We start from the raw sequence: 24,485 nt of genomic DNA on the forward strand, positions 1-24,485 counted from the left end.
GTGTGTGAGAACTACTGCCGGCAGGGTGGCCAGCATTTCCCCTGCAAAGCGACCACAAAGCACTGATTCATCTGCTTCGACACACACAAGCACATTTGTGAGGTTTTGTGTATGAGTGTGTGTGTGTGTGTGTGTGTGTGTGTGTGTGTATGTGGGAGGGGGTGTGTTCTGTCTCCCACCGCTCTTTGCCTCTAACATGTTCTGTTCTTTCTGTCCATTTGCACAGGATATAAGATTTCTTTTGAAATATCAATGCAGTGTTCAGATAGCTCAAAGCTATTATACTTTACTTGTGCTAAAAAGGAAGCTAATTGTAAAATGTCTGAAAGAAAAAAAGAAAGATGACAAAACAACTACTGACCTGAAATTCTAACACACATCAACTTTCTTCTAAAAATCTCAATAGTAATTTGGGTCTTACTTTTGTAATAATCTAAGATGATAAAACAATCATTTTTTGATGTATGGACTGTCTAAGAAGTGAAGTTATCATATTGTGAGAATCTCCTACTGGCTCATAGATAATCGTAAGTAGCAAATCAATTTCCTAGGGTTTATAGTGTTTTGGAGAGACAATATGACAAGTTAAAGAGACCCTTTACTTTCAGTTTTGAAGAGAAAATCTTGGGCCCAGATACAGTAAGGCAATGGAAGCTTGGTTGCACTGGGGTGATTTGAGAGTATATACAGCAGGGGTCTCCAATCCTGGTTTTCGAGAGCCACTATCCTGCATTTGTTACTTGTTTCCCTGCTCCAACACACCTGATTCGGTGGTTAAATGACCTCTTCATATTCTGCAGAAGCCTGTTAATCACCCATTGATTTAAATCAGGTGTGTTGGAGCAGAAAAACAAGTAGGATAGTGGCCCTCGAGGACCAGGATTGGAGACCACTGGTGTACAGGAAGTCCTACATAAGAGACATAAAGTCTATTTTTTCATGTATAAACTCTATTAAAAAAATGTAAAGATCGCTAAACTAAAGAGTTTATTTTGATGAATTTTGTGAAGTTAAACAGCTCAAATGTTAGTGTGTGTGATCATAATCCTTTAAGTAGAACAATAGGTGGTCAAACCTACAAGAACCATTAAACTTAAACTGAAACTAAAAAAACTTTTAGAGGTTTCAAAATGACACTTCACTCATGTAAAGACAGATTTCCTGACCTGTTTAAACTTTGGATGAACTATGGCCGAGCTACAGAGCTCCAAAGAGTGCTGGGTTTTCTCATATATTTGGCTAAAATCCCATTATTGTCGTGAATGTGGAATTTTTTTTACAGTTTTAATCAATTTTATTTATGTTGTGTGCCGTATGACTCCCAAAGCTCATGGCACTCTATTGCTGATCAAGCCACAGGTTTTAATAAATTTTTGGTATGTTTTTTGGGGGAGAAGAGCAAATCAGAAATTGTGTCAGTGTTAATGGCTGAAAAGTAATGAATATGCTTCAGCCTCTATGCATTAGCACCCAAAAAAATAGAAAAAAAGTACAAGCATGACACTTTTCAATCAGGACTCCCACAGAGCACAACATATCAGTAACTGTGTTACTGTCCCACAATTAATGTACAGTAACACCTAAAAGCATCAGACAGATTGTAATAATCAAGTGATATACATATTGTCTGTAATAAAATATACAATTAAAGAGATTTGGTACCAAAACTGAACATCTCAGTCTAAGGTATTACTGTTTTTGGCATTTTAGTATTCAACTAATTATTTTCTCAGTTGTTTTGGTCAATCATTTGGACTAGACCAAAGAAAACTTTAACTTATTTTGTGTATATTCCTCTTACAATGTGTAAATATAATCTATCTAACTTACGAAATGTATAAATATATTGCCCTCTGCTGCCCTCTTTTGGAAATAGAGGAGCTTTGCAGGCCTAAACGTGCATTCATAGGTCAGAGATGTTTGAGCTGAGTCAGCAAAAGCAACTAAGCAGCGGTGCCGAACACTGGACAATTAAAGACAAGTAAAAACTGTAAAACATTAAGTGCGCTCTTACATGGAGCAAAAGATTCTTTCATCTGTTTTAGTTTGTGTGTGCAATTGCTTGGAAATCCTCGTGTGGACTCTGCAAAGTGAGCAAAAAATTGAGAAACGGTGATATAAAAAATGATTTATTAAACAATAGGATTCTAGAGGGGAACAAATGCTACATCACGGCTCTTTGTAAGGAAGTGGGGTTGAATGTAGTTAATAGAAAAGTGTAGAACACAGCAGCAACATTAGGACCAGCCTTAAAATGATGTTTAGTCTGTTTTATTTGTCATTTACTTTGGGAAATTTTGTTTTTGTTAAATAAAACAAGTTGATACACCAAGCTGCACAAATTATTCTAAAATCCATCTATGTGTGATGTAAGAATTAGGAATGCATTTTTTTTTTGTTGTTTTAAAACATCCAGAAATTTGCTCTAAAACAACATTAAAAGTAAACAAACCTTGTTGAACACTTACTGGAAGCAGGGAGCTTGACCTGCAGACTGTTTGAACTTTACACAATTTGAAAATATGTCACTTCAGCGTGCATACATATATGATTAGGGGTGTATTTTGTCAAATAAAAAATATTTTATTTGTGGAAATTTACACAGATTGTCTCTATGAAGAATTGACTTTGAAGGGGTGAAAAGTAATGCATTTTTATTTTACCATATTTTGTCTTGTTGCTTGTTAGTTTCACAACAAAAGTGTTTTGCATCGTCAAAATAATAGTCATCTCTCATAATGCAAATAAATAAATGAATTCCAGGTTGTAAGGAGTTAATACTAAAGCAACCCTCTGTACGTGTGATGACCCTGCAGGACATTACTTAAATCTATGTTTGTTTAAGAGAAAGTCTCTGAACATATAATAAGGGCATCATTAATAATTGACTTTGTACAAGGCCGTGTTTGTGTTCAAATTTTACAATCGTGTTTAACTTGTCTTTCCAAAAATGACTCTCCAGTTCTGTACATGCAGATAGTCTTGCTCAAATTCAGTTATTAGGGAGTCTAAGTAAAATATTGTTCAACCTATAACACAAAAAACAATAATCATAGGTTTTATTTGCCAAATTCTAGTCGAGATTTAATATGAGTCACAACAAACAGGAAGTCCCTCATTTTAAACACTGACTATTAATGATCTCGTGAAGACAGGATGATATTTGGGGCACAGGTTCTATGAGCATCAGGGGAACCCTAAAGCAGCTGATGAACAACTCATCATCTTGGGCCAGAAAATTTTGAAACCTTGGCCTCTAAATACACACACACTCCCACATTGTCATTTGCAAAATCCTCTGATGAAGCTACAGTCATTGGTGTTAAAGGTATTTTCTGCACCACTTTACTCATGCTTTATTAACTCCAAAATATGTAATTGCACAATTATTGTTAATCGTGTGTCTCTGGTGTGTACAATAATTGTTTTCACATCGTTAGCAGTTATCCAGCATACCTACAAAATGTCTCAGACATACTGCTTGATGTTTTTCACTGCTGTATTGCCTTCAGAAAGAGTGGTATCCACAACGCATGAGCTAGTCTTTCGTCCCAACAATGCCCTAAAGACAAGATGAAAAAAGGACAATACAAAGACAAAACTCTACATTTATTGTTGAATATTACAATTGGAAGCGGTTCAACACTATTTTGAACTGACTGTGATTGGTGTATTTGTTTAAAAAATAAATCCATATTGAGCAAAACTCTGCATGTTGAACTATGTTACGTCATTTTTAGGAAATTAACTTCAAGGTAAACAAGACACAGACACAGCCTTGTACAAAGTTCAGTAATTATCAGTTCCATCAGGGTTACAGAAACATTCTGTCAGATATAACCAGGCTAAATCAGTGCTTTGCTAGCCAATTCACAGCAATATGGGGAACAATCAGTGCCCTGCTCAAGATGCAGCCCACCTGGCTGCTGTTGCTCGAGGCATCTGCCCCTTCCCAAGCTACAACCCAAGTCCTCATTTTGGCCACATGCTGTCCATCAACTCTTCACATCACCTGCAGGAACACTACACAGCAGTGCAGCGCTCGCTGACACCCAAGCAGCTGGAGGACTTCACCCAGAGCCTGAGGACCACGTTTGGCCGAGAGGGTAAAGTGACTCTTGGTGGGGTTGGTGTGGTGGCTCTATCTCTGGCTGTGCTGTTTGACACTGTTGCCAGACAGGTCAGGGGAGAGGTGGTGTCAGACTCCGGGCCCATTCCAGGTGTTTTTGTCAAAGAACCAAGCGGTTATTACCCACCTCAAGTCAACACGATGAGCAAATACCTAAGACTGGTGCCTCACATTGCTAACAATCCCACCAGGATGAGAGAAGAGACAGAAAGGTAGGTAAAAAATGTCTGCACTTTGGTCAAATACATTCACTTTGTCACATCTGAGTGTTTGCACTCATTGTGAGCTTACGTAATTGTGTTGTTCATATCTTTCAAAATAGGTGCTTAAACCAGTTAATAGCTGATGAAGAAAGTTTGGATCAACTGGGAGAAAACCACACCTTGCCAATAAGGGAAGATGTCACACAAATCAATAGATTAATGGGGGATTTTGTAGCAGTCAGTCTGATGCTTCACCTTTTCCGCCTAAAAAATGCTAGCGTGGACGAGTGGGATGGACTGAGTTCAAATCAAAGACCTTTTCACATTGTGAATTTCAACTGTGACACAGAAGCTGCTGACAAAGTCTTTTTGGCTGAAGTGGAATACTTCGACAGCTACACCAAAAGGGCCTTTGAGAAATGCAAGCCGAAGTCGGATCCAGAGTCATGGTTGCGCTATATTGCAGAATTAGAGCTTGCAGATGTCATGTCCATTCCCTTCTTGGCAATTGGATTTTCTCCTACTGAACAAAGGCTAAACCAAAGAGAAAATTTTGACCTGAAGGCTCATGCACTGGGGAAATGGGCACAGTCCACTGACTAGCTCTGGAAACACAAATTGATGAAAAGATCATTTAAAATGTTTTCCAAGACATTAAAGGCTTTAAAAATAGAACACTTGTTTAAAATACTGATTTAAAAATTGTTATTAGCAATTAAAGAGCAATTTGATTGAGACACACCAATCAGTATTCATAATGATGTTTTCGATACTTTCTGCCTACTTTAACATTGCTGACCAGTCACACCCTAACTTGTTTTAAAAATGTTATAATATGGCTGATCAGTTTTTTATTTGTTCCACTTGTCCAGTATAAATCTGTATTGCAAAGTCTTTCAAAGTTCTTTTGGAAATAATGTTTGGACTAATAATATTTGTGCAGATTTTCCTTAATTCAGAATGTATGTACTTAACAATCAGGTGTATTGTAAAAGTCAGACTTATGTACACATTCATGTAAAACTTATTGCTTGATCAAAATATAACAGCAAATTGTAGTGTGTATGTGTGCCTTTTGGTTGTGTGCTTTTTAATACGAACTAACAATAAAACAAAGAATCTTATTGAATAAAACAGTAGCAATTTTGTTGTACGTCATCAATTTCTAGTTGAGTTGGAAGATTTTTCTTGTGAACAGTGGAAGACTGGTTCTGAAGTTGCTTCCTTGCTTTCTTCTATTTCAAGGTTTCCACCTTGTCTGCATATAACCTCTTTCATTGAGCTTGCTTGTATAGTAGCATTCATTTAATGTTATGCTAGCGTTTTCACACACTGGTAATGTCACTTACCTTTGCAATAGAATCCCAGGGGTTCAAATCCTATTCAAGACAACCTTCACCAACCTCAGTACATATTCAAGGAGATAAGTCATACATTGGCAGCTTGAACATTACCTGGATTAACAAAATCTGCATCTGAAGTTGGGGAAAGAGAAGATCCTTGGAAATGAGAATGTCCTGGTAGCTGAACCAGCTTTACCAGGATGGAAGCTATTACAACTTTTACTAATATACCAATCAGTTTGAATATTATTTTTATTGCGGGATAATATTGGCTGTCTAAAACCATTGTTGGACATTTTCGAGACAGTAACTAAAACAGAAGGGACGGTTTTAAAACTGTTTAATTTGTTAGACACTAAAATATTGACAGTAATATTCAGTACACATCTTCTCAATTTTACCAAAGCATTTGTTACATATTACGGCTCCTGACAGGAGTACATTTAAAGGTGCTCATTGCAACTATGAAATAAAACAAAATAGGTTATCCTGAACTATATTAAATAGTGCAGTTTTATAGAGTTTACAGCAGTAGTTTTACAGCTACATTAATATGCAATTCTGAAATCCTGGTACGCATTCAATGTAAACGAAGCACTGACTCTGCTGAAAACCAAGAGGAAACTTAAGTCAGGTAAGTCAGGTAAACAAATATGGCAGAATCAGACAATGGCAGAATAAAGAGAAGACATAAGATACAAATATAAGAGTGAACCTGCTGCTAAACACGAAAGAAAAAGAGCAAGAACAAGTAAGACAACTAATCCCAATCCCAAAATGGCTCTTCTATTAACATGGTTGATCTATTTCCATTCACTTAGACTGTCTTTAAAGGTAAATAATTACAAGTGGCAGTTGGCAGCCATTCACAAAATATGCTTACACATTTTTAATTTAGGGACACAATAACCATTTATATAAAAGCAGAAGTTGTGCTAATTGCTTACTTTATGATTAATATTGTTTTTTACCTGTCATCATGACATTGCAATGAGTATGTTGAAAACAAAACTTGACTGTTTGCAGCTAAAATACCACCACTTGGGGAACATTAGATTTAGCTTATGAATATGTAAAAAGGGACTTAGGATATCTAAAAAATAATGGCTGTGTGATTTCACTGCAAATGTGCATTTGATATAATCATATAAAAGTTCCAACCTGTTCCTGTTTCTTTTTAACTGTTAATTGTTGAATATTATGGTTAGAAAAGGTTGGACAAAACTTTGAACTGACTGAGATTGCTATATTTGTTTAAGAAAAATAAATTGATTTTGGCAAAGTCTTGGCTGATGCACCATTTTGGGGAAATGACCACCAAGCTAACAATGATTGCAAAACACACACAAACACAGCCTTGACCAAGGGAATTATTAATCCAGTCCGGATTATATTTAAGAAGTCCAGAGGCAGTCCACCAGTCACTCACAGACTAAATCAGTGCCTCACAGGTACATCACACATATTTGACAATTCTCTGACTGAGAAATTCACAGCAATATAGGGAACATGGAGTGCCCTGCTGCAGATGCAGCCCACCTGGCTGCTGTTGCTCAAGGCATCTGCCCCTTCCCAAGCTACAACTCCGGTCCTCATTTCAGCAACATGCTGTCCATCAACTCTTCACATCACCTGCAGGAACACTACACAGCAGTGCAGCGCTCGCTGACACCCAAGCAGCTGGAGGACTTCACCCAGAGCCTGAGGACCACGTTTGGCCGAGAGGGTAAAGTGACTCTTGGTGGGGTTGGTGTGGTGGCTCTGAAAGCTCATGCATTGGGAAAATGGCCATAGTCCACAGTTTTTGTCATATAAATAAATGAACTGTAGTATGACGTTTCTAGAGAAAGATTAAGTCTCTCAATAAATTTGCATACATTTGAACTAATGTGCTTGTTTGTTAATTTGTCTGTTTATCGAAAATGACAGTGGAAGTTTTGAGATTTCGAAGTGGTGTGAAAAAGTTTATGAACAACTAACATGTTACCTCTTTGAAGGAAGCGTAGTACTTTCAGGTCCAGCCTGGAATATCATATTTTGGCAAAACTACACGTGTAATGTGAAACTGGAGGTGGCATAAAGGTTTAAATAACAGCATTGAAATAAACTGTTATGAAATTTGAAGATTGGACTTTTTGAGTTAGACCGTACTGATGACTGAGTCAAAATTTCATATCAGTTCATGCATTCATTTCATTTATATTAGTAAAATCTGATATAAAGGTTTAAATAAAGTTGGCTATATATTAGTTATCCAGATAGAAATATTATGGTTCTTGTGTCATAAGTTCTCCAAAGCTGCACCAGATCACCTACAGCTAGCTGCTGTTACTATTTGCACTTTTCTCTATTTTCTTTTTTCCCATGCTACCTAGAAAACACTGAAAATGAATTCCATATTTTTAAGACATTTCCACTCTGTTTAGGAACAATGTCCAACTGTTAGGACAGCCAGTGAAGGCAACATGCATGCAAAATGTTTTAAATGTCATAGCACATATTTGATGTAGTTTAATGTTCTTTCAAGCTTATGTGAATTGTAGGTTGGTGCCACCATCCCACCCCAACTTCCTCCTCCCACGGGCCAGATACGGCCCCCGGGCCACCAAGTGGTGATCCCTGTAATTTCCCCTTATTATTTGGAATACAAACATGATTAGTTTTCTTAAGCCTTGAACCCAATTTCCGGTTTTGCTTTAAATGATAAATCAGTGATATTGGAAATAAATGCAGGCCTCAATGAGAGGTTTTATGCTTTATTACTGTCGTGGGGCGTCTGATTTCCGCCTTGGTGACCGATAAAAATGCTACAAAATTCAAAAACTGCAAAACAAAAGAAAAATAAAAGAAAGACGTTTCTACACGTGCCCAACCACGGAAATGCGTCCACAAAACACAGGCGCTCAGAGTGGATTAAACCCGACTCAAGGTGGAGCAAAAAGATGGAAAGGTTTGTGGCAGACGAGTTAATCCTCACAGCTGTCGGGACACACGGAGATGGACGGTTTTGGCACCATTTCCGCGAGGGACGTGAAGACGGACAGAAAGTGACGGTGCCGCGCGCGCCAGGACACTTTAATGGCACGATCTGAGACGGGGCTGCTCATCCTCAGGACCAGACATGGTGCACAAAGTTCTGCTGCGCATCGGTGAGTTCACTGAGAGAAAGCATCAGGAAAAATAAATAAATCAGACATCAGCTCTGTTTTTACAAAGAATAATCTGTAGTGGAGCTACACAGCTGCATGGTGAAATAACCAAATCATCAGCTCCTGTTTTTTTGTTTTGTTTGTTTTATTCCTTCTGTAGCTGCTCTGTGATCGACTTATTGATTGATGTATTTTGAACAAGGTAGAGGGAAAAGGCAAAAGAAACAGATAGATAAATAAATGAGAAAAAGATACACATTATATGCAATAGAAGGACCCAATGTTTTGTCCAAAATGGAGCAGTAAGAGATATAAACCTATTAAATCCTACACCAGTGCCTCCATATCAAAATAGTCCTTGTTTCATGATGTTGGTGTATCCAAGATTACAGCCATTATATGTTATATAAACACTCATCTACAAATAAACAGCCTTTCACCTACGTTACTTAGTTCAACATGAAATAAGTTGATTTTTTTTTCTTCCAGAATATAGATGTATACACATTTATACACATATATAAACATTATACACATATAGGTAGACAAACATATATGCACATGGTCTGTAAACTACTCAGTCCCTAGTCAGCCAAATACTGTTTAAATGTATCATCTGGTAGCAAGACATAATACAGCCTGGAACTTACCAGTACATACTTATACTTAGCTGGTAGTTATCCGGCACGTACCTGGTACACACCTGATAAGTATCAAGTAAATACCTGCTTCATACCGTGTACTACCCGATACATACCAGGTCTGTAGTCATTAAGTACCAGGTAAGCGCCACATGAGTACCTGATACTTATTGGGCTGTAAAATATATTCCTACCTAATGTCTTTAAACATTATTAAGGCAAGATGATGTTTGTAGATTCTAGTGTTTCTGTATTAAGAGTATTTCATCATTTTACTCCACAGGCAGAAGTACAAAACATTTTCAAAGTCGCACTTAGAATTTTCTCATTATTTTCCCTCTAAGGTTACTGCTTCCAGTACTATCTGAAAAAACTTTTTTTTTTGTACATTTACTGGCAATACGTGTCTTGCTTTGTACATCAGTTGTGCAGTTTTGTATTTAACCAGATCAACAAACCTTCGGACATTTGATTTGTAGAAAAAATATATTAGTAAAATTACAAAAGCCATCATATTTAAAAAAAGGGTTTTATGGGGTTTTTTTTACGCTTATATCATGGTTTCTTATGTGTTGCCCCAGACCTCTAGACAGTAATCCAAATATGGTACAATGGGTGAGGAATACAGCATGATGAGTGATTTGTTATTCAAAAAGTACTTTAGTTTTCTTTAGAATAAAATACTTCTCAATAATTTGAACCTCATTTTTTAAACTCTTGTTTCTCCTGTGATTTCTCAGTGTTAGCAGCAAGCCTTATCCCCCATGAGCTGTGCGGGAGCACCAAAACCACCAAAAAAATGCAAGGTATGTCTACACAAAACACCAACAGCAAGAGATTATTTTTACTTTGGGATAAAGTTGAGAAATAATAAGTTGTTTCAGTTGTTACACCGCCATGTTGATTCATTTCTTATTCAAGTGCAAAGGTTGAGTGTGTTTTTATAACAGTTTTCACTTTGTGTAGTGAAAAATCTTTCTGTTTCTTGCAACATCAACACGTGTTCTGGTTGGGATTTAGATCCTGAAAAAATCAAAATAAAAAAAAATTAAATTACGAATAAAGATATTTGTTCACTTGACAGGTAGATTTTGAACAGATTTTTAAAATATAAGCAGTGTGACCCTGTAAAAAGGGGAGGAAACAACTAATTCTTTGTACTTTTCTCTTCCTGTTGCTAGTGAAGAACAACTCAGGGGTGACACCAGCTGGACAGTGTGGGACTTGGGTAAAAGAACCTGGTGGAGGGTATTTCACATCCCCTAATTACCCTGAGAAATACCCACCTGAGAGGGAATGCATCTACATCATAGAAGGTAAAACTCTCTAGCCTCTCGGTCACTTTCATCTCCTTCCTGCTTTCATTCTCTCCCGTCTCTTAATCTCTCCTCCCGCCGCAGCCTCGCCTCGACAGTGCATCGACCTGTTTTTTGACGAGCTGTACGCCATCGAGCCGTCCTGGGAGTGTAGGTTTGACCACATTGAAATCCGCGACGGCCCCTTTGCCTTCTCGCCTATCATCGGCCGCTACTGTGGGCAGGAGAGCCCCGCCTACATCCGCTCCAGTGGGAGGTACCTGTACATCAAGTTTGTGGTTGACGGCGAACTGGAAGCCATTGGGTTCTCTGCGCGGTATAACTTCACCCAAGGTGAGATACGGGCCTGAAGAAGTCCCTGCAGTTCTCATTTTGACAGGCCTGCCTTCGGGTTAAACCCAACAGCTGACTGAAAGGGCTAATCCTAAAGTTGGCCTGGATTTATTGCAGGAGCATTGCATCATGCAAGTTTTATAACGTACCAATTATTGTGCACACAGTCCTCCCATCATAGTTTCATTTCTGTTGTGTTATTGGTCAATGAGGTTGCTAAGGCTGCTCGAATTAAAACTCCTCTCAACAGACCTCACTCTTCTACGGATGGGTCATGTAAATGAGAATATGAGATTCAAAGTGGAAAAAGCAGACATGAAGTTCAACACAGACATGTTTATGGCTGATCTATCTTAAGACAGACATTTTACTTGAATTGTTCTGCTGAATGTTTCCGGTCAGACAACTTTTCCATTCTAAATTTCTAACAGATGCAGTTTGATGACATTATAGTGTTAACATTTAATGTTTTGACACATCTATAGTTATTTTTAGGCATTAGTCTGAGGACTTACATACAATGGATGCAAAAGTCTTTGTGTCTGACACTGTCCTTCGCCTCATTTCCCACAGTTCTTTCATGTTTCACCATCTCTTGGTTATGATTGGTTAAGGCTAAGAATTAAAAATACACAATTAGAGACAGAAAAAAATCTACACATAGGTTTGTTTAGAAGTTATAAAATGCATTGTCAGCATTAGTAAAAAAAAACATGTTACGGAGTAAACATTTTACTGTTCTTCGATTGGGGATAGGGCTGCATGGTGATGCAGAGTCTGGGTTTGAAACTCGATCGGGGCTTTTCTGTGCAGAGTTTGTATGTTCTCCTTGTGGATGTTTTCTCTGAGTACTCCAGTGTCCTCCCACAGTCCAAAAACATGGATGTTAGGTTAACTGGCAGCTCTAAATTGGCTCTTGGTGTGACCATGACTTGTTGTTTATGTCTTTGTTGGCCTTGTGATGAACTGGTGGTCTGTCCAGACTGTACCCACCTCTCACCTGATGTCTGCTGGAGACAGTCACCAGCTCCCTGAGGCTCTGAACAGGATCTGATGGACGGAATTACTAACTATAGATTATGGCACTAACATGTTCTGTAGATATGGAACATTGTACCAATTTGGACTGTGGAAATGAAAGATTTGCACCAATATACTTTGTTGTGTGAGGGCATCAGCAGAGCACCATAGCTGCAATTTTGGATTTAAATTAAAATTACAGTTTTTATGTTTTTACTTTTTTATAACAGACTGGTGAATGTCAACAAGAATAAAGATTTTTATCATTTATAAACAGTCAGGAAAGACCCCATGGTGAAAGGTAAACTTTTTGATTGATCATATTACAAAAAATAATATTTTGAGTTAAACATCGCTAGTTTTTTAATGTACAATACCTTATTGTTTTAGTAATTGTGAGTCAGTTGCTGCTTTTGTAATTGATAATTTTTTATTAGGTTCATTAATAATTGCTCTCATTAAACTGCACAGGGATCATCTTTTTCGTTTTGTCATATTGTCCCACAAAGAATCACGTGGTGTTGATTTAAACCTCACACCGGATCATACTGCGTTGCGATCACGACGTGGATTTTATTGTGTTTTGTTGGTTTTTGCAGTTTATTTATCCTTACTGTGTCAGACAACGACAGACTAGAGACGCACAGCTCTACTACCTGTTACACATTTTGTGGTGAGAGTGCACTCATCTATAGTTTTTTTTTATTTATTTTTTATCATCTGCAGAAATTCTTCCAACATAACGTCAATATTGAAATGGAAATTTTGGAATAATTAAACAGGAGAAAAGGATCTGGGGCAGTCAGATTGCGTCGCTGCACGCTGCAACTTTATTAAGAGTCTGTCTGCATGCTGTTGTTAACATGCTGTCCTCTCCATTGGTAGGGCAGCTGCAGCCGACAAGAGCATGGGAACACATGCAAATACGCACACACGCACACAGAGGCGCTTGTTCCCCGCCGTGTCTCACACACAAGAGTTAATGAAAGCGTGTCTTCAGGGAATGCAGCTTGTCAGCGCTGAGCCGCGGCAGCAGCTTAAGGGCGTCCGAGGCAGAGGCTTTATTAACCACAGATTTTATAAGCCACCTTCACCGACGAGGGGCAGAGATTAATCCGCATCCCTCTAGCCATCCTTCAATCTATCTTATTTTTGTTTTTTTTTAGCACGATAAAGTCTCTGCTATTGTATTTATCCACCGATGGATTGTTCCAGCTTTTTTTAATTTATTAAAAAAGGAAAACCCAACAAAATGTAACAGACACTTTGCTTTAATTTTAATTTGTCCTGACACAATCTGTCCCTTTAAGAAGATCTTTTCTGTTATTAGCCCATAAGGAGAAGCCGGTTTCTGTGTGTTTACATCTAATGCGATGGGTCCTTCAGGTCAGAAGTTAATCTCGTCTCTAATTCTGCCCATCAGGAGTGCCAGGGGCGAGTTCAGCCACCCACATACACGATTGTAGTCTTTTGGTTTTTTTTTTTCCCCCAACCTAAAACTCAATCAAACCTTCTGCTGGGAATGTGTCATTTGTGTTGCTGTTTTTGAGCTGTGAATGCGCTGAAAAACATTCTCAACGTTCAGAAGCTGCCTGTGTCCAGCCTGCACATGGAGAACGGGAGACTTGCAGGTTAGAGGAAACCCACATTATATTCAAACTTGTACAACCAAGTTGAAAAACCACTGAAGTTGTGCGTTGTATCGCCATTCCTCCCTGAAATATCGAACCAATAAAAGCACCAAATGAAGATGTAAACCTCTGATCCCACTGAATCTGTTTAAAATCAGACTATATAAAGCTAACTTGTTGTGTTTGGCATCATCCTCCAGTGTTTAGTTCCCTAATAGGAGTTCAGTGCTCTTCTTTCCACTTCCTTCATGTAGAGATCGACCTCAATGAGTAAAACCCATTTTGTTTTTTTTTATTATGTGAAAACCCCACATGTGGCGTTTCATGACCCACAGTGGGGTCCCTGCCCCAACTTTGGGAACCACTGCAGTAGATGATTAAACCCCAGATTTTTTGCCTATACAGTCTTTCACAGAGTGGTGAACTTACAGTACTGCCAAAATGTATCTTTGACCTGTTACCAGTTAGCCTAATTAGCTGTGACTGTTCTTTTAAGTGTGTGTGTGTGTGTGTGTATGTGTGTGTGTGTATGCGCATACCGATACTGTATCTTTCTCTCTTTGTATTTGTGTTTTGCACTCTTTGTGAAACATTACATTTTTTTCTGTTTTAAGTAAAAAGTAAGAATAGTTGAAACCATATGTGTATATAGTTTTTTTTTCTTTTTAATTTGTTGTGTTTTACACTGTGCCCTAGATTTTTAAAATCTCTTTGTAATAACGCTCCCTGGTCTTGATTGTGCCCCAGATTTCCCCGTGAAATCAGAGGGTGATTATTATAAACCGTTGTACATCTTATTTTTGATTTCAGCCTTACAGTTCTTTTCTTGTATTTGGCATGAAGCTTCTGTGAATGCATTGTAGCATCGTAGGCACACACACACGCACGCGCGCACACACACACACACACACACCACACAAACAACTGGAATGATTGTGAATAATCTCCCCAAGCCTGAAGCAGAACGGGTAAGAAACATGAGAGGATTAACAAAAGTCCTTGTTGATTTAAACCTCAGCTGAGTTCATCACCTTCTTTTCTAAACTTATTGTCCACTGTTCTGCATTATCTATGAGTAAATATATTTTTTTTTAAATGTGAGAAATTACTTTTGTAAAAAGAAAAATAAATGCTAAACTTTAAAGGTATTTCTCTTCCCTCTGCGGTACACGCTACACTGTGTGTTTTACTGACCTTATTAAAACTAATGTTTTTGCACAGTTTTAAGCAGTTCTGCCAAAAAAAATTCTCATTATAAATAACATTATTATCACCAGGTTGGAGTCGCTGCCACTGGAGCCTAATCTGTCCTGAACTAAGCTGGACCGTTGAGATTTTTTTTAATCCACCTAACAAGTAGTTTCATCGGTGCAAAGGTTGTCCTGTTTTTGAGACTTCTTAAAGAAATAAATAAATTGATGAGTGGCACCGGGTTTTCAGGGGTGTTTTAAAAGGAGGTCAGAGGAAACTCGCTTGTTTGTAGGTTATGTAAACGGTGACCAGCTGGGGTTTTAATATAGTTTTCAATATGCTTTCAATATTGTTGTATTATTCAGTGGGATTATCTTGTTGTTTTTCTTTTGTGTTTAACAATCTCTGGTCCAGAGATTCGGTTAAAATCTCATGTGTTTCGGGGAATTTTGCACATATTTTACAATAACTGTAGCTTTGTTTGCTTTCAACAACATTGCATGTGCTGATGCTGACAAACTCATCCTTGGTACCTTTTTACGCATCTTCCCGCTTTATGATTTGACCAGCGTTCAGTAAACGTCTGCACTTACACGTGTGAAAAGGTAACTTTCACCAGATTTAAACATATTGGTGTGTCTCTAATATGACTGTTCTTCTAAATTCAGATCCAGAGTTTGAAGAACTTGGGGCACTGCCGACTCTTCCAGGTGAGTATTCACTGTAACTGTGGATCTGACAATGTTAGGCCTAGTAATTGGCTGAAACGATATGTGGGGCACAATTTGGTAAATGTTTCAACCTTTAATCTATTCTTTTAAACAACTGAGGTTTTGTTTTTGTCTCTGATGAATTTAGAACTTGGTAGGATGACAGTAGGAAGCTCTGCGTGATATTGGCAATTTTTATCTGCAGTATGAGTGTTAATATAATGTTTTTCTTTCGTTACTATCTTTAAATAAATGCATACATGTACTATGGACTGTTTCTCAAAACTGGTAATAGTTTCACTCTAAGTTTTCCTGTTTATGATTTTAAAACATGAACGCTGATGTCAGAGTCACCGTCTTAAAGTGGGCACGGAGTTTAAGTGAAGTGTGGTTTAAACCAACAACAATTAGTCTCAAAGTCTTTTCAAGCCAAGAGTACAGTCAAGCTGAAACACTGAAAAGCTGTGGGGGGTCCTAATCCTCTCTGCAACTGCAAAATCAGCGAGGCTCCCTACATGTGAAGAGAAGCGAGCAATATGTTTCTCTGCAGAGACTAAATCTTGAAGAATAATTCTTCAAACCTTCCGCCATCAGCTACTGATTATCCAAAAGCCCATTTTAATTCCCTGGCATACCCAGAAACTGACCATGTGACACAACAAATTGGCTTTCAAACCCTTAAGCTATTTTACTTTTTTTTTCAAACCCTTTTTAAGGAAGCAGGTAGTAATACAGCAGCTGTGGAGAGCTGACGCAGCGCAAGACTTAGAGCCCTGAAACAACCCAGGAAGTGGCGTACAATTAGAGAGGGGTCCTCTAATGTGGCTCAGGATCACGCTGCCGACAGGATATGCAGCACACACCAGCCCTGGCTATGACTCATCAAATGCATCCTCGATTGCTCCTGAGTGCATTCACCTGTACTTAGTGCTGTCCAGATATTTTTAGATCATCGCACACACGTCATAAACAGGACATCATGGCCCAACCTTATTACCACCGCCAAGGGGGTTATGTTTTCGGTAGAGTTGGTTGGTCGGTTTGTTTGTCTGTTCGCGAGATCACTTAAAAACTAAAGTACAGATTTTGATGAAACTTTCAGGAAATGTCGGGGTCGTTACAAGAAAACGATTCCACTTTGATGGCGATCTGGATCACGCATCAGACTGTTTTTTTTTTAAAAGACGCTATAGCCTTTGCGGAGGTTTGCGCTCTCCGAGTGCTTCTAGTCGTACCCGTTGTACCATGTTGCTGCTTCACTTCACAGTTTGCGACTTTGAGCTGAGCGGCCCTGAAGGTTTTGTGGAATCCACACAGATAGGCAAGGAGGGCCGGGCGCTGCAGAGCGACGCCGTGGACTGCAGGTGGTACATCAGGGCCCCGCCGAGAGCTAAGGTGGGGATCACCAGTGTTGTTTCATGTCGGAAGCAATCCCTGCTTTCACATCAGAACCACCGCTCATGTTCTCTGTTCTGCTTGGCCCCCACCCCCCGCAGATCTACATGCGTTTTCTGGAGTACGAAATGCACAACTCCAACGAGTGCAAGCGCAACTTTGTCGCCATCTATGACGGGAGCAGCTCCGTGGAGCACCTGAAGAACAAGTTTTGCTCCACGGTGGCCAACGACGTCATGCTGGCTACCTCCGTGGGTGTGGTGAGGCTGTGGGCCGACGAGGGGAGCAGGAAGAGCAGATTCAAGATCCTCTTTACAACTTTCCATAATCGTAGGTGTCAGAAATAATAATAATAATTTTAAAAAAATACCCACTTACAAGGCTCATCAAATTCAGCTTGCCCTGTGACACGAATGGTTTTCTTTTACTTACACTGAAAATGATCAATTTAAAGCATTTTTTTATTTATAACATCCATCAAAACATCTCTGTCTCCTTTATTAGAGGCTCCTATAAAAGACGGTAACTTTAACAGCTGAATAATAAGTCAGTAATGGTATAATTAAAGGCCTTACATTCCTTGAAGGCATGAACGTTGTAAGCCACTTTTTATGACAAATTGTTAAACTAAGATTGCATTATGAAGAAAAAATGTGGAGGAGGTATAGCCTTTTTTCAGCAAAACCTTGAAAATTACTTATGCCTCATCTTGTGCGATTTTGCAAGATGTCACAAGATCTGTTAGTACTCAGAGTATGTGATGCAGATGACTCTCAGCTATGGCCACATCAAACTTTACCTGAATATCTGTAAATTTGACCAGGTTATAGCCATTTTTTGTGCTGGCTAAGGTTGATTAGCTGTGGTGGCCGTTTTGATATGGATTGACTGTAAATGCCAATCAGATGTAAATGTGTAACCAATTATTACTTTCTTAGAGTTTCACTGAAATCTGTCCAGTGATTCATGAGATATTTTGCTAATAGACGAAAAAGGCTTGACGCCAAGAGTCGATGCCAAGGTTTCGAGCAAAGATGTTGCGAAATGTGTAGTGTTCAGAGTATGTGATGTGAATCAGTCTCAGCCACTACCACACCAAATTTTAGCTTAATATCAGTAAAAAAAAAAAAAAAAAAAATGACTGAGTTAGAACCATTTGAGTGTTTTCTAAGGTCAATAGGCTGTGTTGGCAATTTTCAATTGGGTTGACTCTAAAAGGTAATCAGTTTTAGATCTGCATCCAATGATGACTTTCGGAGCGTTTCATTAAAATCTAATAAGTGGTTCATGAGATATTTTGCTAACAGACAGACAAAGGCAAAACAAACACACAGACATGGGCAAAACCTTTGAGGAAATAAACATACTATTACTAATTATAGCCCCATTGCCTTTGGTAGTAAGTAATAATTAGTAATAGTATGTTTACTTCTTTCCTTCCTTTCCATCCTAAATGTGACACAGTCCTCTGCCTTTTTTCCCCTTCAGCCCCGTGTGATGGCAACACTTTCTTTTGCCACAGCAACATGTGCATCAACCACACTCTCGTCTGCAACGGCATCCAGAACTGCGTCTACCCGTGGGACGAGAACCGCTGCAAAGGTACGCTGACAGCAGCCGGCGAAACCGCAGCCTCCACCGGTCGCGTGCCACACATGCAACTTTCTGGCCTAACCGCTGTCTCCTTTGACTAGAGAAGAGAAAAGCCAGCATCCTGGACACGCTGGACAACACTAACCTGACAATCATTGGGATAACTTGTGGTCTGGTTGTCATCCTGCTCGTCATATCTGTCATTATCCAGATCAAACAGCCTCGCAAGAAATACGTCATCCGCAGGTGAGACGTTTAAATTCACTCGGTAGATTATTGACTGCAAGATGCTGCTGCTGTCCCTATAATGTCTGTTTTTCATTACTTTCAGTGCTTTTGTTTTCTATTTAACAAACTAACCAACCTCTTATTCATCAGAAGAGGACAACAAAATGCCTTAATACAGTAGTCCCAAACTTTTCAACTTCTGACCCACAAAATAGCTTTGGCAGAGGCTTGCAACTCCAACTGTCATTAAGTTTATAATCGTTACTAATTACCTAGTTGAACAATGGCATAACTTAATTTAATTTAGTTTATTTAAATAGCACAGTTTAGCAACAAAAGTCATCCTAGGTCACTATACCGAAGAAAAACAAATTGTTCAAATCATAAATCGAACTGAGATCCAGATTAAAATGTAATTACAGTTAATTCATTCCTATTATAATGCAACATATTTACATACAGTTCATTATGAAAGGTCAATCAGTAAAAGTTGTCTATCCAAGAAAACCAGCAGATTGCATCAAATCTTCACTTTGTCTCAGCCCCCCCATCCTGAGCAGCAAAGAGGCAACAGTGGAAAGGAAAGACTCTCCTTTAACAGAAAGAAACTTTCAGCAGAACCAGGATCAGGATGGGCAGCCATCTGCTTTGGACAGGAAAAAGACAAAAAGAAGGATCGGTCCAGGTGCAGTTCCTATGGGAAGAGAAACATAGAAAAACACAGGGTTAATGACAATAATCATTGCATGTATAAACATGAAGCATATAGAGAGTAAAGGTGGCAGCAGAGTGAGGAAATGTGGTCAGTATAGGATTTATCAAAAAGGAAAGTCCTAAACCTAAAAACAAACAGGATGTCAGCCTCACAGACAGAAACTGGATGTTGGTTCCACAAGAGAGGAGCCTGAGAACTGAAAGCTCTGCCTCCCGAGTGCTCTGTGAGGAAAATATGGAACAATAAGATCTGTAATATAGGATGGAGCTTGGTTGTTGAGAGCTTTGTATGTTAGAAGTAAAATTATAAAATTATAACATGCAAATGTCAAAATTCTGTTTTGACTTTTACAACCCAAACAGCAAACACTCAGCCCTAACTGCAGGAAACAGTCCTGATTCTGAGTAAAAAAGGTTTGTCAGGTCAGAAATGTCCTTTTTTAAAAGTTTTTTTTTTTAAAAGAATTGACTGTGTAAAAATGGTTTATTAAAGACCTTCAGGTTGAAGTGAAACTGAATGAAATGCATATAATCTATACTTTATGTGAAGGCCATGTTAGTCATCTACTAATTTTTGTGCCCCTTAGTGGAAATATTTGGACTTTTTAATCTTTTCATGAAAGGATAAACATTAGATTAATATCATCATGGGAATAATTTAAATAATGCAACTGACATAAATAATGACAAAAGGTAGGAAGTACATCACATGAAACATATGCAAACACATAAACCTTGTATCTGATTTTTATTGGAACTTTAATTGACAATCACTTTATTCTATTCTGCATGTTTTCTCGTCACCATTTGGACTTTCTCTGTCTTGCTGCATCTGCAGAGATGAGTTTGACTCCGCCCTCCTCCACCCTGGTTTTGACCCTCCACACTACGAGCTCTGCACTCTGCGCCGTGCCCCTTCTGGCGACCTGACCGATGCCGCCCTGGCCGAGGACTTCGACAAGTTCCACAAACTCAGACGCGCCGAGAGCAAGTGCATCCGCGACCACCACTGCGGCTCCCATCAGGGAAGCCTCCACGGCAGCCGCAGCAACCTGAGCTTGAGGGACGCCACCATCGCGCCCGACGGCGGGACCGTGGCCCCCCCGCTGTCGCCGATGATGGGGCAGCAGTTGTCGCCGCGCCTCTCTCAGCACAACACGCCGGCAGGCCGACGGAGCATCCTGGTAATGAAGCACAGCTACTCACAGGACGGCGCCGAGGCGTACAGGGCGGAGGACGAGGAGGACGATCTGATGATGGACGTTGGTCCCACCACCAGCCAGCACTATATGCACCACCATCAGCTCCACCACGGCATGCCCGGGTTGGACCATACTGTCCACCGTACACTGTCTAATGACCTCTGATTTACTGCGAGGCAGCATGGAAACCAAAAAAATCAGAACTGAACTGCTCTGAAATTTATGGGGAGACTTGGCAAGAAGGAAAATTTTGCTCTCAGTATTTTTTTTTTCCTTATTGAGACTTAAAAACATGGGTTTTGGAGTGTTGTTATTTATTAATACAGCTGCTGTTTGAGTTTATCTAAGGGTTCCAGTTTAACATTTTATTCTGTAAACTACAGCTCGTGAAACAAAGACTCAGAGGTGGTTTTAATAAGAATAAAGTCACCTATGCTGAAAAGCTTATGGTTAGTATTATGAAAGTTAAACTGTGATGGTAGAGGGACAAAAGTAAACCATAATATGACAAAGGCAAATCAAAGATTAACTGGGATAAAAACCATCTATTCTGCTGGATCACAGCTTCCTTTTTTCCTCTTCTTTTTTCCAATATTTCAACTCCTGGGTATAGTATAGTTGTAGAATAATTGTATGTTTAGTGCATAATTATGTTATATTTATAAAAAATTGTGTGAATGAAAGACTACTGATTGCAATGTTTTCAACTTATATGGACAATATTCCACCTCAAAACCAAGAGCATACGTGTTAGAAGATGTTAGATGCTACCTGTGTTTTCACTTAATTTATGCCAGCGTGTCTGATTTATGGTTATTTATTTTATTAAATTTTTTCCCATACGTTGCGTCTTCTATATGTATAATTTTCCTTAGTGCTGGGCAAAATGTAGATGTTATTAGAGACTGTTAAAGAACGAGAGGAAAACAAATGATTTCACTTATAGCAATAATGTAGGAAAGCCAAGAAATGAGGCAAAAGCTGCTGTAGTAGAGATAAAAATTTGCTTTTGCGTTCTGAAACATCTGGATTATGTATGAGTTTTCTTTATAGATTTATTTCTAATATGACATGATGGGAAGGTAAACTATGTAACTAACAGAAACTGCTTTTCCCATTAGAAAACCAGGTAACAGTGCAGCTCAAAAAATGTTTGACATAAAGATGCTAAGATGGAAAGAATAGTAGCTGAAGAAAATTAGGTAGCTAGTTAGCTTGCATAGCAAAGCACCAAAATAGTAAATGTAGATCATGTAATGAGGATGTCAGAGCAAACTGTGTCTTTGTGAGCTGTCAGACTTATAAACCAGTGACAAAAAAGTTGCTAGAAGTGTTTGGTTTAGAAAAAAAGGGCCCAAAAGGGTTTGATACGTACATATATAGATAAGGAACACAGACACACATTATATATATATATATATATAAAACGTTATAATGTTTTGTATGTATTGCAAGTTGTCTATGAGCGTTGCAGTAACCATTCCAGACCACTAGATGGCAGTGACGCACAGTACAGATTGCTATCGCCATGTATAATCAAAAGGAAGAAGAAAAACGAACCAGAAGAAGAACGAACTCGTTCAATTGAATTAAGTTTGTAGTCTCTCTGTGACAGGAGAAAACACCGTACGTAGTTTGTCTAAAATTATTTATATTTGTGTTTAAAATACCTTTGAGTAGTAGCGACTAGCTTTAGCTTCTTTCCCGTTGTCATTTAACATGGCTTGCAGGTGTCGCTGCCTCACGTTGACATTTCCCTAAGTTTAGCTAACATCATGTCACAAGAAGAGCTGTTCGTGAACCCTGGACAGTGCTGCAGCGGCAACACGGACAAGCGGAGCAGAAGTCGGCTTGGTCTGATTGTTACGGGGGTGGTCGGGGGGTCTCTGGTCGCTCTGTACGCAGTGGCTGCTCCGTTTGTCGCCCCTGCCTTGAGAAAAGTCTGCCTGCCGTTTGTCCCAGCGACCTCTGCTCAGGTGGACAATGTCCTCAAGGTGCTTCGGGCAAGATCAGGGACCCTGGTGGACATCGGGAGCGGGGATGGACGGATAGTAAGTGATGCTTTGCCATTTGGAACTAAATTAATTCGTAGAACAATTAGTTTTTGCATCTCTCCACAACAACAAAATTTAAAGCTTGTAACTCCACATTCTTCAGTTCTGAACTGAGAAAGCTTAGTCTTCAACTACAGAGTACTAGTCCACTTGCTTTGTTTTTTGTTTTAAACTTTTTATGTCTCTCAGATTAAACAAGATGCTTTTTTCTAGTCATCTATGTTTCCAACGACAGGGCTCTGTTTAGGAGTGTAAGGAAATCTGTGACCTGCTGGCTCCTTCCTTTACTCACGCTGCACTTCATCTCCACTAATATTTACAAAATTACCACGACTGCACATTGTTTTGACTCAGTATCCCACTTGATTGTTTCAGGTGATCGCAGCAGCCAAGCATGGATTCCAGGCATCTGGTTTTGAGCTGAACCCCTGGCTGGTGTGGTACTCTCGCTACAGGGCCTGGAGAGACGGAGTCCACCGCTCCACCTCCTTCTACATCTCTGACTTGTGGAAGGTCAGATTTTTCTTGTGGATTCAGAAACACATCTTTTAGGTTAAGACACCAAGTCATTGTTAAATGTGCCTTTTTTTTCCCTGGTTCTTTTGACAGGCCAGTTTTGCTCCCTACTCCAATGTTGTTATTTTTGGAGTCCCTCAAATGGTGAGTTTTATAACAGATATGAAAACACTTTCATTTTCTTGGAGTAAAATTTATACTATGGGTTATAGATGGACTCAGTAAAACTATAATATTCTAAGCTGATTGTCTTGATGTTCAGAACCTCAGTATTTTAGTCCTAATATTGTAATCGTTTCCCTCTGTCTGCAGATGGATCAGCTGGAGCTCAAGTTGTCCAGTGAGCTGCCAATTACAGCCAAGGTGGTCGCCTGCCGCTTCCCCTTTCCAACATGGATCCCTGAATGTACTGAAGGAGAGGGCATAGACACTGTGTGGGTTTATGATGCCAAAACATTCAAATCAAATCTGCACCACGGACTGCCAAGAGACACTTTCACAGAAAAAGAGATTAAACCCGATTCGTGGTCGTAGGATTCGTTTTGCTCTTATTAAAATACCGTCATGTTCCGCAGTCTTGTTTTTTTTTCCTATATATTTGCAGCCCATGCAGGATTATAAAGCACATCTGCCAATATCCTGTTTGGTAATGAGATTGAAAGAAGCTTGAAAAAGAAAGTGACTGACACCTTGAGTGTCTACGCTCAAGTTAAAATGATCTGATTCCAACTCCTAATGTTTTATAAGCAAATATGGGTTTTAAGGGGACAGAATGATTAAAAGACTTTTTATAAAATACTAATAAAGTGCTCAGCACCAGACTGGGGGTTGAGAAGACTAATGGTACCTTGAAAAATGTAAAATTCTTACAAGAACAAGAGGTTCTTATCAATAATAGGATCATAATTTGAATCTGCTTGACAGTTTCATGAGACAACAGTGTGTTGTTTTTTTTTTTGATCCAAAAAAAGCTCATTGTCTGTCGTGAACTTGTCTAACAGAAGTTATGTTTTGGTAAATAATAGTTCAAATAGTTAAAATATTTAAACTTGTGTGTGTTTAAATAAAAATACAAATTTACTATGGAGTTGTCTTGTGCTTTGTCGCCATCTAGCGG

General features: G+C 39.0%; 3 protein-coding genes across 3 annotated transcripts; all 3 read left to right on the forward strand.

The window, feature by feature from the left end:
- Positions 1-3,832: 3,832 nt before the first annotated feature.
- On the forward strand, positions 3,833-5,479 carry LOC108238615. The gene is made up of 2 exons (XM_017420818.3): positions 3,833-4,341; positions 4,452-5,479. Exons 1-2 carry the CDS (start codon positions 3,881-3,883, stop codon positions 4,933-4,935), a joined length of 945 nt encoding a protein of 314 aa, XP_017276307.1. The 5' UTR covers positions 3,833-3,880; the 3' UTR covers positions 4,936-5,479.
- A 1,634-nt stretch (positions 5,480-7,113) lies between these two features.
- Positions 7,114-21,673, forward strand: LOC108238574 (neuropilin and tolloid-like protein 1). Its single transcript, XM_017420769.3, has 10 exons — positions 7,114-8,824; positions 10,206-10,271; positions 10,647-10,781; positions 10,866-11,114; positions 15,625-15,666; positions 16,934-17,061; positions 17,163-17,391; positions 18,550-18,663; positions 18,756-18,900; positions 20,435-21,673. Exons 1-10 carry the CDS (start codon positions 8,797-8,799, stop codon positions 20,961-20,963), a joined length of 1,665 nt encoding a protein of 554 aa, XP_017276258.1. The 5' UTR covers positions 7,114-8,796; the 3' UTR covers positions 20,964-21,673.
- A 669-nt stretch (positions 21,674-22,342) lies between these two features.
- atpsckmt (fATP synthase c subunit lysine N-methyltransferase) lies at positions 22,343-24,437 on the forward strand. The gene is made up of 4 exons (XM_025006916.2): positions 22,343-22,849; positions 23,228-23,365; positions 23,462-23,512; positions 23,681-24,437. The coding sequence occupies exons 1-4, from the start codon at positions 22,574-22,576 to the stop codon at positions 23,900-23,902; spliced, it is 687 nt and encodes a 228-aa protein (XP_024862684.1). The 5' UTR covers positions 22,343-22,573; the 3' UTR covers positions 23,903-24,437.
- Positions 24,438-24,485: the final 48 nt, after the last annotated feature.

Source organism: Kryptolebias marmoratus, linkage group LG20, assembly GCF_001649575.2.
Source record: "Kryptolebias marmoratus isolate JLee-2015 linkage group LG20, ASM164957v2, whole genome shotgun sequence".
Lineage (NCBI taxonomy): Eukaryota > Metazoa > Chordata > Actinopteri > Cyprinodontiformes > Rivulidae > Kryptolebias > Kryptolebias marmoratus.

Bases quoted from the DNA above. Each gene is read 5' to 3' on its own strand.
- atpsckmt (XM_025006916.2), top strand. From the start codon at position 22,574: ATGTCACAAGAAGAGCTGTTCGTGAACCCTGGACAGTGCTGCAGCGGC. The intron at 22,850-23,227 runs GTAAGTGATGCT...TGATTGTTTCAG, and splicing joins GGAGCGGGGATGGACGGATA to GTGATCGCAGCAGCCAAGCA. The intron at 23,366-23,461 runs GTCAGATTTTTC...TTCTTTTGACAG, and splicing joins ACATCTCTGACTTGTGGAAG to GCCAGTTTTGCTCCCTACTC.
- LOC108238574 (XM_017420769.3), top strand. From the start codon at position 8,797: ATGGTGCACAAAGTTCTGCTGCGCATCG. The intron at 11,115-15,624 runs GTGAGATACGGG...TTCTAAATTCAG, and splicing joins GCGGTATAACTTCACCCAAG to ATCCAGAGTTTGAAGAACTT. The intron at 15,667-16,933 runs GTGAGTATTCAC...TTCACTTCACAG, and splicing joins GGCACTGCCGACTCTTCCAG to TTTGCGACTTTGAGCTGAGC.
- LOC108238615 (XM_017420818.3), top strand. From the start codon at position 3,881: ATGGGGAACAATCAGTGCCCTGCTCAAGATGCAGCCCACCTGGCTGCT. The intron at 4,342-4,451 runs GTAGGTAAAAAA...CTTTCAAAATAG, and splicing joins ATGAGAGAAGAGACAGAAAG to GTGCTTAAACCAGTTAATAG.